The 17,022-nt window shown below is 45.1% G+C and overlaps 1 protein-coding gene across 1 annotated transcript; it reads left to right on the forward strand.

Moving 5' to 3' along the window:
- The first annotated feature begins 654 nt into the window (after positions 1-654).
- LOC132394712 (zinc-binding protein A33-like) lies at positions 655-16,362 on the forward strand. The gene is made up of 6 exons (XM_059971095.1): positions 655-1,095; positions 1,175-1,270; positions 4,285-4,518; positions 5,681-5,703; positions 5,800-5,915; positions 14,653-16,362. The coding sequence occupies exons 1-6, from the start codon at positions 685-687 to the stop codon at positions 15,183-15,185; spliced, it is 1,413 nt and encodes a 470-aa protein (XP_059827078.1). The 5' UTR covers positions 655-684; the 3' UTR covers positions 15,186-16,362.
- The last annotated feature ends 660 nt before the right edge of the window (positions 16,363-17,022 follow it).

Consider the following 17,022-nt stretch of genomic DNA (forward strand, 5'->3'; position numbering starts at 1 on the left):
TCACAGCCTGGTATGCAGACACCAAACGTCTTCAATGGAAAGTCCTACAAAAAGTACTGGATACGGCCCAGTCCCACTTGGGTAAAGCCCTCCCCTCCATTGAGCACATCTCCATGAAGCGTTGTCGCAGGAAAACAGCATCCATCACTGGGGACCCCCACCACCCAGGCCGTACTCTCTTCCATCTCTCTTCTCTCTTCTCTTCCACTGCTGCCATCAGAAGGTGGTACAGGAGCCTCAGAACTCACACTATCAGGTTCAGGAACAGTTATTACCCCTCAACCTTCTGCCCCTTTAACCAGGGGAGATCAGTTCATTTGCTCCAACACTGAATAGTTCCCACAACCTACAGACTGTCATTCATCACATGTTCTCGATGGTTTGTTTATTATTATTAGTCCCCTCTCTTTGTATTTGCAGTTCCTTGCATTTTCTCTCTGGCTGATTGGCCCAGTTGGTGCTGTCTTTCACTGATTTTATTATAGTTATTATTCTATTGTGGGTTTATTGAGAATGCCCGCAAGAATTGAATCTCAGACTAGTAGACGGTGAAAGAGGTGTACTTTGATAATAAATTTATTTTGAACTTTGAACGTTTGTACAGTGGGCAGTCGCGGTACTGCAGGGGTTCAGAGGCTCCCCGAAAGTGAAAGGATCCTGAACCAGGAAGTACCGAGAGTTAACATGGCTTCGAAAGGACAGGTCGAGAGTTTGACCGAGGAGGTAGTTTGTCCAATCTGCCTGGATTTCTTCACCGATCCGGTTATACTGGAGTGTGGACACAACTGCTGCCGCTCCTGCATCACACAGTATTGGGAAAGGGAGGAGAGAAACTCCTGCCCGGAATGTAGAAAGGTGTTTGCGGACCGCACCCTCAGGGTCAATCGGGTTTTAGCAAATCTCTCTGAGAAAGCTCGAAAACTGAACCTGAACCCGATAGAGGAGAAAAGTAAAGTTCACTGCGAAGAACATGAGGACGAACTGAAGCTGTTTTGTGAGACGGACAAGAAACTGCTCTGTCTGATCTGTAGAGATGCACTGGAGCACAGAGAGCACAGCTTCCTGCCGATTAAAGAAGCTGTGAAAATGTACAAGGTAAAAATGAACCGATTGATCGCCTGTTTACTTTGTCGCATTGTCATTTATTGTCTAACTTATTTACTCTGATTTTCAGGATAAGGTCAAATCTTCCTTAGACTCTCTCACAAAAAAGGAATCAGACATTCAGAAAATGGAGTGGCAACAGAAAGGGGAGATTTCTGGAGTTCGGGTGAGATTTTCCGATTCTTCATGGTATTAGAAACATAGAAAACCTACAGCACAATCCAGGCCCTTTAGCCCACAAAGATGTGACGAACATGTCCTTACCTTATCTACCTAGGCTTACCCATAACCCTCTATTTTTCTAAGCTCCATGTACCTATCCAGGAGCCTCTGAAAAGACCCGCTTGTTTCCGCCTCCACCGCCACCGCCGGCAGCCCATTCCATGCTGCCATTCCCATTCTCATGGCCCCTACTGGCTCTCCTAATTTCATTCCTAAACTCCTTCCTGCTAGCCTTATAACCTTCTAGATCTCTAATATTACCTAGTATTTTTTTGAAATTTTTGTAAACCTTTTTTTCTTGACTAGATTTACAACAGCGTTTCTACACCACGGTTCCTGTACCCTACTATCCTTTCTGTCTCATTGGAACATATTTACGCAGAACCCCATGCAAATATCCCCTGAACATTTGCCACATTTCTTCTGTATGTTTCCTTGAGAACATCTATTTCCAATTTATGCTTCCGAGTTCCTGCCTGATAGCCTCATATTTCCCCTTACTCCAATTAAACGTTTCCCTAATTTATCTGTTCCTATCCCTCTCCAATGTTACTATAAAGGAGATAGAATTATGATCACTATCTCCAAAATGCTCTCCCACTGAGAGATTTAACACCTGACCAGGTTCATTTCCCAATACCAGATCAGGTACAGCCTGTTTGTAGGTTTATCTTCATATTGTGTTCAAGAAACCTTCCTGAACACACCTAACAAACTCCACCCCATCTAAACCCCTCATCTAGGGAGATGCCAATCAATATTTGAGAAATTAAAATCTCCCACCACAACAACCCTGTTATTATTACTCCTTTCCAGAATCTGTCTCCCTATCTGCTCCTCGATGTCCCTGTTACTATTGGGTGGTCTATAAAAAACACCCAGTAGAATCATTGACCCCTCCTATTCCTAACTTTCACCCACAGAGACTCAGTAGACTTCATGACTTCCTCCTTTTCTGCAGCTGTGACACTATCTCAGATCAACAGTGCCACGCCCCCACCTCTTTTGCCTTCCTCCCCGTCTTTTCTGAAACATCTAAAGACATCGGTCTGAGTGTGACCCTTCTCTACCACCTGTCTATCCTCACTTTTGCACTGTCTTCAAGCTTTCTCTATTTGTGAGTCAATTCTCTTTCCTCCATCACTCCGCAGCAATTCTAGTTTAAATCTCCCCAAATAGCCTTAGCAAACCTCCCCGCCAGGATATTGGTCCCCCTCGGATTCAAGTGCAACCCTTGCTTTTTGTACAGGTCACACCTGCCCCAGAAGAGATCCCAAAGATCCAGAAATCTGAGTCCCTTCCCCATTCCAATCCCTCAGCCATGCATTTATCCTCCACCTCACTCTATTTCTATACTCACAGTCACGTGGCACAGGCAGTAATCCCGAGATTACTACCTTTGTGGTCCTGCTTCTCAACTTCCTACCTAACTCCCTATAGTCTGTTTTCAGGGCCTCCTCCCTTTTCTTACCTATGTCGTTGGTACCAATATGTACCACGACCTCTGGCTGTTCTCCTTCCCACTTCAAGATGTGGTGGATGCCAACAGAAACATCCCGGACCCTAGCAACCTGAAGGCAAACTACCATCTGCGCTTCTTTCCTGCGTCCACAGAATCGCCTGTCTGACCCCGTAACTATAGAGTCCCCTATTACTACTGCCTTCCTCTTCCTTTCCCTACCCTTCTGAGCCACAGGGCCAGACTCTGTGCCAGAGGTGCGACCACTGTCGCTTCCCCCAGGTTGGCTGTCCCCCCAACAGTACTTGAACAGGAGTACTTATTGTCAAGTGATACAGCCACAGGGGGTCTCTCTTGCCTCTGACTCCTGCCCTTCCCTCTCCTGACTGTTACCCACTCACCTGCCTCGCCAGGCCCCGGAGTGACTACCTGTCTATGACTCCTCTCTATCACCCCTTCGCTCTCCCTAACCAGACGGAACTCATTGAGCTGCATCTCCAGTTCCCTAACATGGTCTCTAAGGAGCTGCAGCTCGACACACCTGGTGCATGTGTAGTTGTCCGGGAGGCTGGGAGTCTCCAGGACCTCCCAGGTCTGACACCAAGCACAGAAAACAGTGCTCACACACATACTTTCTGTCTGTATTCTAAACAGATAACGTACCTCACCTCGACCCGATATCGCCGAAGCCCCATTGAGCCAAAGCCTTCCTCTAGTCAGATGCCCACTCCTCTGGTGCCCAGTGAAGCTGTCTCTTTTTAAACTCCTCCCGCTGTTCTCACTGGCCGACCTCCGCGCGCTTGCACAGTCGCGTTGGTCAGCACGACACCATTACAGAGCCAGTGACGTGGGTTCATTTCCCGCCGTTGTCTGTAAGCAGTCCTCCCCGGGACCGCGTGCGCTTCCTCCAGGTGCTCTGGTGCCCTCCCACAGTCCAGAGACAAACTGGTTAGTTGGTCAATTGGGCCCGTTGTGTGGGAGGGCTCTGTCACCCTGCTGTATCTCTCAATAAAAAAGAAGATAAAATAATTGCAAAGTAATGCAGCTGCAAAAAATTGGGTTTGATCACGTCCTCTGGTATGGCCGACACGAAATTTGCATCCACGTGACGATGGCAGCTTCACCCACATCCCAAGGACATGGCTGTTGAATAACTCGGCCGAAGGACAGTTTTGCACACAACTAAATGGACAGAAGGGCCTGTTACTGCGCTGCAGTGAGCGAAGACTCTATGGACGGCTGATTAGCTGCAGTAATTATCCTTGTGAATTGGGGGGGCACTAATGGGCAAGTGAGGGAGAATAGGTTTCAGATTAAACTGAAAGAGAACTGATGTGGTTTTTCAGAGAAGCAACATAGAATGTGATGGCTGAAAGGGCACATTCCATGTCAATAGACAATAGACAGTAGGTGCAGGAGTAGGCCATTCGGCCCTTCTATGCCCTACGGAGATACAACTTAGTAACACAACATATTAACCCTCACCTTTGGTTTGACAGGAACAGTCACACAGCCTTCAGTCAGAGATCACGTCCCAGTTTGCTGAACTGCACCAGATTCTCACCCTGAAAGAGCAGCAGGCACTCCGAAATGTCAGGGAAGAAGAGGCGAGGATTCTGAACCCAATGGAGAAAAATCTGCACGAGATTCAAGAGAAGTTAAAGGTTATTCAGGAGGAAATCTCGAAGTTACAGGAGAGGATGGATCAAGAAGACAGTATAACATTTCTGAAGGTGTGGAATTACTTGTGAAATTTGAATCAATATAAGTGCACTGTCACAAAATGGGGAGTGACATACTTAAGATAAATGCAGCATTTCTGCAATTAAACTGATTTCAACCAGATGTTTTCACTGTTTGGGACTGTTGACTCCAAATGTGCCTTATACATCACAAGGCAGTCTGCAGCCTTGTCAGGAATGAGTAACTCTGAGCTTAGCCTTGAGCTGGTGATTGTTTCTGTGATTCCCACATGTAGTACCCCTGAAAACTTGCATTAAAATCCAGTTCCAATCACACACCGTTCCCTCTTAGCTGCGCAGCTGTGCATAAATTGAAATGTCCCCATGTGATTAATTGTATACCACGTGATTAAGTACAGGATATTTTACAATGATATTAACATAGATTTCAAATGATAAAGGGAAATACCAGCCATATTGGAGTTTGGGAGTGGGAGCATTTCAGTTCCTGCGCGGCTACAGTGAGGGAACAGTGGCGGTGGGTGTGAAGGTCTTTTAATTGATCAGTAGGAATGAGGATGAATTCCAGAAGATAAGCATATTCTGTCAGATAGGTTCCTCAAGGGATTCCATCCCATACCACATCACAGCAGGCTATTTAGTCCACCATCTCCTATCGTCTTCCTACGCTGCACGAGCCTCCCCCCAGCTGCTCACCACACTCAATGTCTTCATTCCCCTGCCACATTATATTTCATGTCTGATGTCTGCTTCAGCCACAATGGCAGTGAATTTCACATTCTCATCGCTGAATATCTCAGGGATTTATTAAAGGCCACCTTACGTTTTACCTTTGCCTTATGTAGTCCTCTCGAAAGGAGGTACTGTACTTTCCCAGGTACATTCTCCACACCACCCATTGATAATTTTCAACTCTTCGATCTCATCGTTCCTGACATTTTGTCAAAATGTTGATCCTTTTCAAACTTCCTTGAACTTTTCACCCACTCAGTTAACTTTTCAGAAACATTTCTTGTACTTTCTCCTGTCGTTCTTTGTCAGATCTGTAATGTTATCATTTGGGCCCTGTGCCAGTAGGAGTGAGAGTTGGAATTTTTTAGTATCTGTAACCATTTGGATGAAACGCTTGCTCTCGGGCTGCGTGCGGACGGTCAATCTCAGCCAATTCAGATCTGTGTTTTATTTATTTCAGGAGGAAGCTGATCGAAAGAGGAGGTAGGACATGGTCTTTACTGAAACTCTGCTGGATTTTATAAAATGTGTCATGGATTGCTGGTGTTTGGGTAATAACCAACTGTTTAATATTTGCAGGATCAGTGATGGGAATCAATTATTGTCCGTGAGAGGTGGCAACCTGCCAGTTGAGAAATTGGATCAACCTGTATTGTACACAGTGTGGAGTGAAGTGTTTGATGCCATTAGGCAAGGTAAGTCTGATACAGAGTCCTTTGTCAGTGTCTTTCAGGGAATTTTAAACTGAGGCAAAAATTGAATTCATTGATGGGGGAACTGAAGCTTTTTCCCTGGGCAGCATCACTTTCGTATAGTCAGCTGCCTGATCATATAAGCATCACTTTCGTATAGCCAGGTCAGATCCCTGAGCACACCAACCAAGGAGCACAATAAACCACATACGCGGGCTTTTAGGTGAACCACTGCATCCTGAAGCCACCCGCACTGCAAAATACCCCATGAGGTGGGGTTGAAATGAGCCACAGACCCTGAGGATTTGTTAATGACAGGGACAAAAGAAATAAGCCAATGACAATGTGGTGACTCGGGTTGTTCGAAAATGCCCTTGTGTCCTTCAGGAAAGGAAATTTGCTCGACTCACCTTCCCTGACCTGCCACGACTGCAGACTCTCGTTAACTCAGGTGCTGGATATGCAGGCCTTTTAGTTGTTCATTCAAGTTAGTTCATTTCGACCAAGATATCTTCCTGAGCTAGTCCAGTTGCTGATGTTCGCACTGCATACCTCTAACCCTTTCCTATTTATATTCTAATTATATTTTAAAATATTGTAATTTTACCTGCCTCTACAGCTTCCTCTGTGTGATAAAGTTGCCTCCAGATCCATTTCAAAATTTCCCCTCTCACCTGCAATCTATATCTCCTCTGGTTTTACAGCTGCCCAGTCTGGGAAAAAGACTGAATGTCCATCTTCCCCCTACTCCTCGTGATTTTATATGGTGCCTTGTAAAGAATTCAGCCCCCAACACTTTGTTCATATAAGTGAGTGTTACAACCAGGGATTTTGATCAATTTAACTGAGAATTTTTATTTGTGAATCTCATACTCCTTTTTTCACAGTAGAGCCCAGAAACAGGGAAGATTGTAAAGCATGAAAAACTAAAAATTCAAACACTGAAATGACAGAAACATACAAGGGTATTCGACAATTAGGAGAGACAGGCAAGAAGGAAAAGGAGGTGGGGTGGCTATGTTAATAAAGCAAGAAATCAATGCAATAAAGCGAAATGATATTGGCTCAAAGGATCAGGATAACGAAACAATTTGGGTAGAAATAAGAAATAGTAAAGGGAAAAAAGCAGTGGTGGGAGTAGTCTATAGGCCTCCAAACAGCTGTAACTCAGTTGGTCGGAGCATAAATCAGGAAATAGTTGGGGCTTGTAATAAGGGAACAGCTCTAATTATGGGGGATTTTAACTTTCATATTGACTGGACTAATCAAGTCGGACACGGCAGCCTTGAAGAAGAGTTTATTGAGTGTACTCGGGATGGGTTCCTTGAACAATACGTTACTGAGCCGACAAGGGGGCAAGCAGACTTAGATCTGGTCCTGTGTAATGAGACAGGACTAATAAAAAATGTCCTAGTAAAGGATCCCCTTGGAATGAGTGACCATAACATGGTCGAATTCCATATTCAATTAGAGGATGAGAGGGTTGGATCTCAAACAAGCGTACTGAGCTTAAATAAAGGAGACTATGATGGTATGAGGGCGGAATTGCTTAAGATGGATTGGGAAAATAGATTAAAGGGTAGATCGGTACTTGATCAGTGATGTATATTTAAGGAGTTATTTTACAACTATCAAGGAAAATATATTCCACTGAAGAAAAAAGGGTGTAAAAGAAAAAATAGTTATCTGTGGCTTAGTAAAGAAATAAAGCAAAGTATACGACTAAAAAAAAAAGTTATATAAGGTAGCTAAATCCAGTGGGAAGACTGAAGATCGAGAAGCTTTTAAAGATCAGCAGCAAATAACAAAAAGGTTGATTAAGAAGGGGAAGATAGATTATGAAAGTAAATTGGCAAAAAACATAAAAGCAGATAGTAAGAGTTTTTATAGTTACATAAAAAGAAAAAGGGTGGCTAAAGTAAATGTTGGTCCCCTAGAAGATGAGACCGGGAAATTAATGGTAGGGGACATGGAGATGGCGGAAACGCTGAACAAATATTTTGTATCAGTTTTTACAGTAGAGGACACTCAAAATATCCCAACACTGGATAAACAGGGGGCTCTAGGGGGAGAGAAGCTAACTACGATTCAAATCACCAAGGAAATGGTACTTGATAAATTAATGGGACTGAAGGTGGATAAATCCCCTGGACCGGACGGCTTGCATCTTAAGGGAAGTGGCGGTTGGGATTGTGAATGCATTAGTGATAATTTTTCAAAACTCGCTGGACTCGGCAATGGTCCCAGCAGATTGGAAAAATGCTAATGTAACTCCTTTATTTAAAAAGGGCAATAGACAGAAGGCTGGGAATTATAGGCCAGTTAGCCTAACATCTGTGGTTGGCAAAATGTTGGAATCGATAATTAAGGAAACAGTAACAGGGCATTTGGATAAACATAGCTTAATAGGACAAAGTCAGCATGGCTTTACAAAAGGGAAGTCATGTTTGACAAATTTGTTGGAGCTCTTTGAGGACATAACATATAGGGTAGATGAAGGGGAACCAGTGGATGTGGTGTATTTGTACTTCCAAAAGGCATTTGACAAGGTGCCACACCAAAGATTATTACTTAAAGTAAAAAATCATGGGATTGGGGATAATATTCTGGCATGGGTTGAGGATTGGCTTTCTAACAGAAAACAGAGAGTTGGGATAAATGGTTTATTCTCAGACTGGCAGTTGGTGACTAGTGGTGTTCCGCAGGGGTCGGTGTTGGGACCCCAGCTCTTTACAATCTATATTAATGATTTGGAGAAAGGGACTAAGTGCAACGTATCAAAGTTTGCTGATGACACAAAGATGGGAGGGAGTGTAATGAGTGCGGAGGATATTGAAACCCTGCAGGGGGACATAGATAGGCTGAGTGATTGGGCAGACATTTGGCAGATGAAATATAATACTGACAGGTGTGAGGTCTTGCACTTTGGCAGGAAAAATAATAGAGCAAGTTATTATCTAAATGGAGAGAAACTGGAAAGTGCTTCTGTGCAAAGGGATCTGGGGGTCCTGGTGCAGGAAACACAAAAAGTTAGTATGCAAGTGCAGCAGGTGGTCAAGAAGGCCAATGGAATGCTGGCTTTTATTGCTAGGGGGATGGAGTATAAGAACAGGGAGGTCTTACTGCAGTTGTACTGGGTATTGGTGATACCACACCTGGAGTACTGCGTGAGTTCTGGTGTCCATATTTAAGAAAGGACATACTGGCTCTCGAGGCAGTGCAGAGAAGGTTCACTAGGTTAATTCCGGGGATGGGTGGGTTGATGTATGATGTGAGGTTGAGTAGATTGGGACTCTACTCATTGGAGTTCCGAAGAATGAGAGGCGATCTTATTGAAACATATAAGATTGTGAAGGGGCTTGATCGGGTGGATGCGGGGAGAATGTTCCCAATGATGGGTGAAACTAGGACTAGGGGGCATAATCTTAAAATAAGGGGACGCCGTTCCAGGACTGAGATGCGGAGAAATTTCTTCACTCAGAGGGTAGTGGGGCTGTGGAATTTACTGCCCCAGAGAGCTGTGGAATCTACTACACTCAATAAATTCAAAACGGAGATAGACATTTTCCTGGATAAAAATGGCATTAGGGGATATGGTGAGCGAGCAGGTAAGTGGACATGAGGCTAGGTTTAGATCAGCCATGTGATCTCCTGGACCAGTTTTCGATAGCCTGGATGGGTCAGAGAGGAATTTTCCAGATTTTTTTCTCCTCAATTGGCAAATTGTTTTTTTTTCCTGGGTGATCACATGGGTTTGGACGGGATGAATAATAAAATAAAACAGGCGGCATGGTGCCCTGTTGGTTGGCACTGTTGCCTTGTGGGATTCGGTGAAAACTAGAGTTAAGATTGGATCAGCCATGATCTTGTTGAATGGCGGAGCAGGCTTGAAGGGCCAATTGGCTTACTCCTGCTCCTATCTCTTATGTTCTTATGACAGCATTTCAAACCTATTCATCCCCCTTTGTTCAGTACTTATGTAGTTGGACCACGTCTCACTGTTATTACAGAAGGTCATCTATTTGGATAAGCCTCTGTTAGCCTTGCACAACATTATGGAGCAAGATTTGCCCATTCCTCCTTGCAAAATGGCTCGAGCTGTGCAATGTTAGTTGGGGAGCGGCAGTGGACAGCAACCTTGTCAGAGATGTTTGATTGGGCCACTCAAGTACATCAGTCTTCTGCATTTGAACTCCATGGTTGCTCTGGCACTGTGCTTTGGGTCATTGTCCTGCTGAAGGACAAACTTCCTCCTCCGTTTAAACTTTCCGGCAGAGGCCGGCAGGTTTTTATCCAGGATCTCTCTAATTTAGCAACATTCATCTTCCCATCAATCCTGACCAGTTTTCTGTCCCTGCCATGAAAAGCATCACCATATCATGATCACAAGAAAATCTGCAAATGCTGGAAATCAGGGCAGCACACACAAAATGCTGGAGGATCTCAGCAGGTCAGGCAGCATCTAGGGAATACAGTACACAGTCAATGTTTCAGGCAGAGTCCTGATTTTGGTTGTTCCCATAGCATGCTGTTACCTCCACCCTGCTTTACAGTAGAGATGGTGTTGCCTACCTGTTGCACCCCATATTAGCTCTTTGGCACACTTAGTGTTGAGGCCAAGGAGATCCACTTTAGTCTCATCAGTCCACAAGATCTTCTTCCACATCTTCTAAATGATGTTTTGCAAAGTCTTTAAGGGCAAGGATATGCTTTTGATTTTAGCCAGGCCTTTCTCCTTGCCACTCTTCAATAAATACCCTTTTGATGCAAGGCCTTAGAGGTCGTAGAGCCACGAATTTCATTCCCAGTTGCAGCCACTGACTGCTGCGGCTCACTCAGAGTGACTGTTGGTGTCACTTCTTCTACAAATTCACCTCTTTTCTGGTTTAGAGGGGCGGCCTGACCTTGATAGTATGGCCGTGGTTGCAATGGACTGCACTGAGCTCCAAGGTATGTTCAATGCCTTTCAGATTGTCTGTACCCTTCTCCAGATTTGTTCTTCTCTACTACCATTCCCTTTCCTTGTCTTGAATGATCTTTTGTCTTCATTTTGGTTTGGTCTGTTGAAAATCTACCATACTGCTGGACCTCATAGAGGGGGCGGAGGTATTTTTCTCATGAATTCAATGAAAGCAGGTGCCCTTCTAATTTTCTACATCAACAAGCTGGGTGAGTTGATATTTAATATATTGCACCTGAGGAAAGTTACTGTTGTAATGACAAAGGGGCTGAATACTTTTCAGCCTCACAGTTTCGGTCTTTAATAATTGACAGGTTTTGGAATTTTTCTTTCACTTGACATGATGCACAATGCTTTGTAGATTAGCTCCAAAAGTCCTACAATATATTTTAAATTTGGAAAATGAGACAGTACAATGTGAAACTTGTCATGGGGCTGAATACTTTTTCAAGGCACTGTGGTGTAACCCCTCAATTTCCTATACTGAAGGGAAATGGACCCATCTATCCGAAACCACAGTCCTCCAGATCCTTATGGATCTTTTGTGCACACTTTCCAGCTTCATGACATCCTTCTGATAGTTGGGAACCAGAAATGCGGACTGTTCTGCATGTACAGTCTGAACAATGACTTGTACAGTGACTTTCCAGCTGCTGAACTCAAAGTCCTGTCCAAGGAAACCAAATGTGCCAAATGCCACCCTGTCTACCTGTGCTGCCACTTTCGGGGAAGTCATGTACCTGTATCCTTTGGTCTCTATTTTGGAATTATTTCTGTGATTTACTGTCTGAGCCCTGTGCCAGTTTAGCAGACTAAAATGTAACATGTCACAATTGTCAAAGTTAAATTGCATCTATTGTTCTTTGATCCCTGTTCCCAGCTGATCTCAATAAGCTGGAAACTAGACAGTTTTCCCCACTGTCCACTTTATCACCAATTTTGCTGGCATTCACCAAACTTACTAACCATACAATCTCCATTGTTTTCCGAATTGTTAATACCGATGGCCAGTATCAGTGGACCCAGCATCAGTCTCTGAGGCATACCACTGGTCACAGGGCTCCAGCCTGTAGAACAGACTTTCACCAGCAGTCTGTCTCCTATCACAAAGTCAGTTTTTTCTCCAGCTGGAAGTGTCATTTGCAACTTTACTGAATAACACCCATATAACACTCAACAACAGAGGTCCCAACACTGACCCCTATAGGACACCACTGAACATAGACCTCCAGGCAGATTAATACCCCTCTTACATAACCCTTGGCTTTCCATAGCGAAGCCATCTGAATCCAATCTGCACTCATCTGTTCTAAAACGTATAAGTTCCAAGGCAGAACTATATATATATTCCTCCCATTCCCAGTCTCCATGGTCCTCTCCCGTCTCATCTGAGTCTAGGTATCAATAACCACATTGGTCCTTAATGAATCAAAACCCTCTGTCAGAGTGAGAGTGGAGAGTGGGTTTATGGGAAAGGGGACAAAGGGACCCTTATCACCCATATTCATCCCCCTTCACCTTCTGTTTCCATCTACACACACAGTTCACCACAGGCTTTCCACTCCTCCCCCATCTGGTTCTGAGTCGATCTGCCATTCATGGTTCCTGTTATCACCTCCTTTACTGAGAAGATTCCAAAACAGACTGGATTTGTGTTCCTGTTTTCCACCTTCCATCAGCTGACTCCAAAACAGCAATCTCGCCCACATTCTTCCATAAACGTGCTCCGTCTTCCTCTAACTTTCCCCCTGTGCCAGTCTCCATCTATCATTCACTGCCCAGTGCCTCCCAGCTCCAGCCCACAGCCCCACTCTACTGCTGTTCCACTGTCACCTCAAGCTCCTGTCTCGTCACTCCGCCTCTCCTCTCTACACCGACCATCTGCCCTCTCCACTCTCAGTCCTGACGTAGGGTTTCATCCTGAAATGTCGACAGTCCCTTTCCTCCCCCAGCCGCTGCCCCACCCACTGAATTCCTGCAGCAGATGTGATTTTTGGATATATTTAAGGTGGAGCTAAAAAACTTTTGAAAGACCAAGGAACTGAGGTTCTGGGGAACTGGTACAGATCAGGAATTGTTTGCTACATCAATCAGTCACATGGAATGAAGGGCCAGCTCCTGTGCTGTACTAAGTTCCCAGTTCCTTGTTTAGAAGAATGAGAGGAACTCTGGTTAGCAGGTTTGTAGGTGACATTAAAAATGGGTTATCCAAGATTACAATGGACCTTGATCAACTGGGCCAGTTGATCAACTGAGGAAAGCCCGATGGAGTTTGGTTTAGAGAAACAGGAGGTGTTGCACTTTGGGAAGCTAAATGCTTCTCATCAGTTGATGGGCCACTGGTCAAACAGTCCGGGCAGAGTGCGAGAGGGGATTTGTCAGTCCGAATACGGAGTACAGGAGCTGGGACTTCCTGTTCCGTGTGTACAAGACGTTGGTCCGGCCACATTTGGAGCAGTGTGTACAGTTCTGGTCACCTTGCTATGGGAAGGATGTCTTTCAACCGGAGAGGGCAGAGCAGATTTACAAGGATATGCCGGGCCTGGAGGCTTTGGGCATAAAGAGCGGCGGGATAGGCTGGGCCTTTCTCCCTGAAGCTGAGGAGGCTGCCAGAGGAAGGTTTACGATGTTTTAAGACATGGATTTATTTATTTAGTGACACAACACAGAACAGGCTGTTGTAAGCTCAACGAGTCACACAGTGCAGTAACCCACCTTTTTTAAACATTAACCTAATCACAGGACAATTTACAATCATCAATTGACCTACTAACCACTACGGCTACATCCACACTAGACCGGATAATTTTGAAATTATAGAGTAACAACGATAGGCGTCTGCACTATGCGTTTTTGAAAATATCTCTATCCGCATTGAAATGGAGATTTTGGCGAATCTCCTTCTCCTGCGCATGCACAGGACACATCTACCAAAACAAGCGACATGTTTGGTGTTGAATCTCGCCGTAAAAGTGCACGTTTGTATAGTTACAGATGAGAAAAACTTAAAACGATGGACAGCTGTTGGCTCTCGCGCAGGAGAACTTAAAAGTAAAAAAAAGCAAATACTGGAGCATACGGAGGCAACAGACAGGGAGTTCACGGACAGATTGACCCAGCTGACGACAAACATTGAAAAGCTGACTAACTCTGTTGCATTACTCAAGTCCCTTGTTAAATGTATAAATGCTTTAATGTCTGCGTCAATGTTATCTTGTATTTCCATACAATGTTACATTAGGCTACACATCTATTGTCAGAGAAGTTCTTGTATAAATAAGTAAACCTCCTTCATACGAACAAGGACAGAAAACAGGGCAAATTGAGTACAGCATACTTATTTATTCGGTAAGTTATGGGTCAAAGTATTTGGTGAGTACATTTTTAACTCTTCTGGCTTCAGTCTCGTTCTGAAATTGTCAGGTTGTGTTCAAGAAAACAATGAAATAGCGCGCTGCCGTCTGATAGCATTTTCAGAAATCTCCGGTTACCCCATCCACACTGATCTGCCCGAGCAGCGTTTTCAAAAATACCCACCCTGGAAAGCGTTTCTGAAAGGCTCCGATTTCGGGGGACGAAAACGACATTTTAGTGTGGAGGGTAAAAACGAAGAGAAAAAGCTTCGGTTATGGATTTATCTGGTGTAGTGTGGATGTAGCCTACGTCTTTGTATCCCGACTGTGCCTGAGGACCAGCAGCCTCTCCCCTGGTCCTGGGACCACCCTGCTCTTGTCTTCCCCAACCCCCCCCAGTCTTCTAATTCTCTGTTTCTCTCCCCAGACTCTGTCACCCTGGATGTGGAAACGGCGGGTCCAGAGCTCGAGGTGTCTGAGGATCGGAAGAGTGTGAGATGGACTGGGACCCGGAGGAATCTCCCTGACACCGGGAAGAGGTTCACAGTCCGGGCTTGTTTGCTGGGATCGGAGGGATTCACATCGGGGAAACATTACTGGGAGGTGGAGGTGATGGGGAATCGGTGGTGGTATCTGGGAGTTGCCGCAGAGTTTGTGGAGAGGAAGAGACAGGTCGGATTGAGTCCGGACAACGGATTCTGGATTATCGGGCGGGATGATCACACAATCAATGTTTTCACCTCCCCTGCGTCCCGTCTCCCTGCTGGTCCCATCCCAGGGAGGGTGGGAGTTTATCTCAGTTATGAGTCCGGGACAGTTTCATTTTACAACGCGGAGACCAAGTCCCATCTCCACACCTTCACTGGGAATAAATTCACGGAAAAACTTTATCCTTTCTTCTGGACTTGGCATAAAAACCAGTGGCTGAGAATCTGCTCCAGTTCCGCTCCAGGTCTGTAAACAGGTCGGTCCCGGGACTGGCATCAGGAGTAAGTCAGTGTAAATATAAATGTGCAGAGAGTGAAATAAACACGATGTGAGAATTATCAATCCATGAATTTTAACTCGTTCACCGCATCCGTCAACGGAACAGAAACACTGCGGATTCAGCAGCATCCGCGGGCCGCAGGTCCTGAACTCCCCTGCTCCCCCGGGTGCTAAAGTCCATTCACCCAGGGCCAGGTTAAGTGGGACAAGTTGTAGTGGTTAGCGAGGTCAAGGTGAATCTTTGGTAGGCGGTACATACAATGGAGGTAATATGTCATGAGGAGAGAGAAAATTAAAAAGTGACAAAGGGGGAGCAACCACCGGCTGTTTGCGAATTTGATGTTCACACTGTAGGCTGCACAGGGGGCTGGGATCCTGACGGATTCCTGGTGGAATCAGTTATTCTGTTTTGGACACATTTACCCCCGGGACATGCAGGAAACTTGCAGTCAGTCAGGATCAGTGCAAATTATACACCAGTGAGACCTGAGTCAGTGGTGGAGGCAGATACACTAGTGAAGGTTAAGAGACCACTAGACAGGTATATGGAGGAATTTCAGGTGGCGGGGGGTTATATGGGAGGCAGGGTTTGAGGGTCGGCACAACATTGTGGGCTGAAGGGCCTGTAACGTGCTGTACTATTCTATGTTCTATGAAAGAGTATCGGAGTTGGCGATCCACGTCGATGACACCTCACTGAACTGATTCAAACCTGCTGCAGTTTTCAAGTATCTTCCGTTTATTTTTTGTTCTTCGAACATCGGGTTGAAACAAAAGTCGATCTGACAAAAGGAGAAAACGGAGAACTATCGCCCTGTTAGCCTAACGTCAGTCGTGGGGAAGATGCTTGAGCCCATTATTAAGGACGAAATAGTGGCACATCTTGATGGCAGAAATAGGATTAGGCCGAGCCAGCATGGATTTACCAAGGGCAAATCATGCTTGACTAATCTGTTGGGAGTTTTTTGAGGGTGTAACAAGGATGTTAGACGAGGGTAAGCCAGTGGATGTAGTGTAGCTAGATTTTCAGAATGCATTCGATAAGGTGCCACATAGGAGATTGGTGAGTAAAATCAGAGCTCATGGCATTGGGGGCAGGGTTTCAACATGGATAGAAAACTGGTTGGCAGATAGAAAGCAAAGGGTAGCAGTGAATGGGTGTTTCTCGGACTGGCTGGAGGTGACTAGTGGGGTACCACAGGGCTCTGTATTGGGACCACAGCTCTTTACGATTTATGTCAACGATTTAGATGAGGGCATTGAAAACTATATCAGCAAGTTTGCTGACGATACTAAACTGGGTGGCAGTGTGACATGCAAAGAGGATGTTAGGAGAATACAGGGAGACTTGGATAGGCTGTGTGAGTGGGCAGATACTTGGCAGATGTCATTCAATGTGAATAAATGTGAAGTTATCCACTTTGGAAGCAGGAACAAGAGGGCAGAGTATTGTCTGAACGGTGTAGAGTTAGGTAAGGGAGAAATGCAAAGAGACCTAGGAGTCCTAGTTCACCAGTCAATGAAGGTGAATGAGCAAGTGCAACAGGCAGTGAAGAGGGCAAATGGAATGTTGGCCTTTACTACAAGGGGAATTGAGTACAAGAGCAAGGATGTCCTTTTGCATTTGTACAGGGCCCTGGTGAGACCACACCTGGAATATTGTGTACAGTTTTGGTCTCCAGGTTTAAGGAAGGACATTCTGGCAATTGAGGAAGTGCAGCGTAGATTCACTAGGTTGATTCCTGGGATGGCAGGGCTGTCTTACGCAGAGAGATTGGTGAGATTGGGCTTGTACATGCTGGAATTGAGG

The sequence above is a fragment of the Hypanus sabinus genome, chromosome 5 (genome assembly GCF_030144855.1).
Source record: "Hypanus sabinus isolate sHypSab1 chromosome 5, sHypSab1.hap1, whole genome shotgun sequence".
NCBI classification, from domain to species: Eukaryota; Metazoa; Chordata; class Chondrichthyes; order Myliobatiformes; family Dasyatidae; genus Hypanus; species Hypanus sabinus.

Coding starts and splice junctions, on each gene's coding strand:
- LOC132394712 (XM_059971095.1), top strand. CDS start 685: ATGGCTTCGAAAGGACAGGTCGAGAGTTTGACCGAGGAGGTAGTTTGT. Junction 5,704..5,799: donor GAAGCTGATCGAAAGAGGAG/GTAGGACATGGT, acceptor TAATATTTGCAG/GATCAGTGATGGGAATCAAT. Junction 5,916..14,652: donor GTTTGATGCCATTAGGCAAG/GTAAGTCTGATA, acceptor TTCTCTCCCCAG/ACTCTGTCACCCTGGATGTG.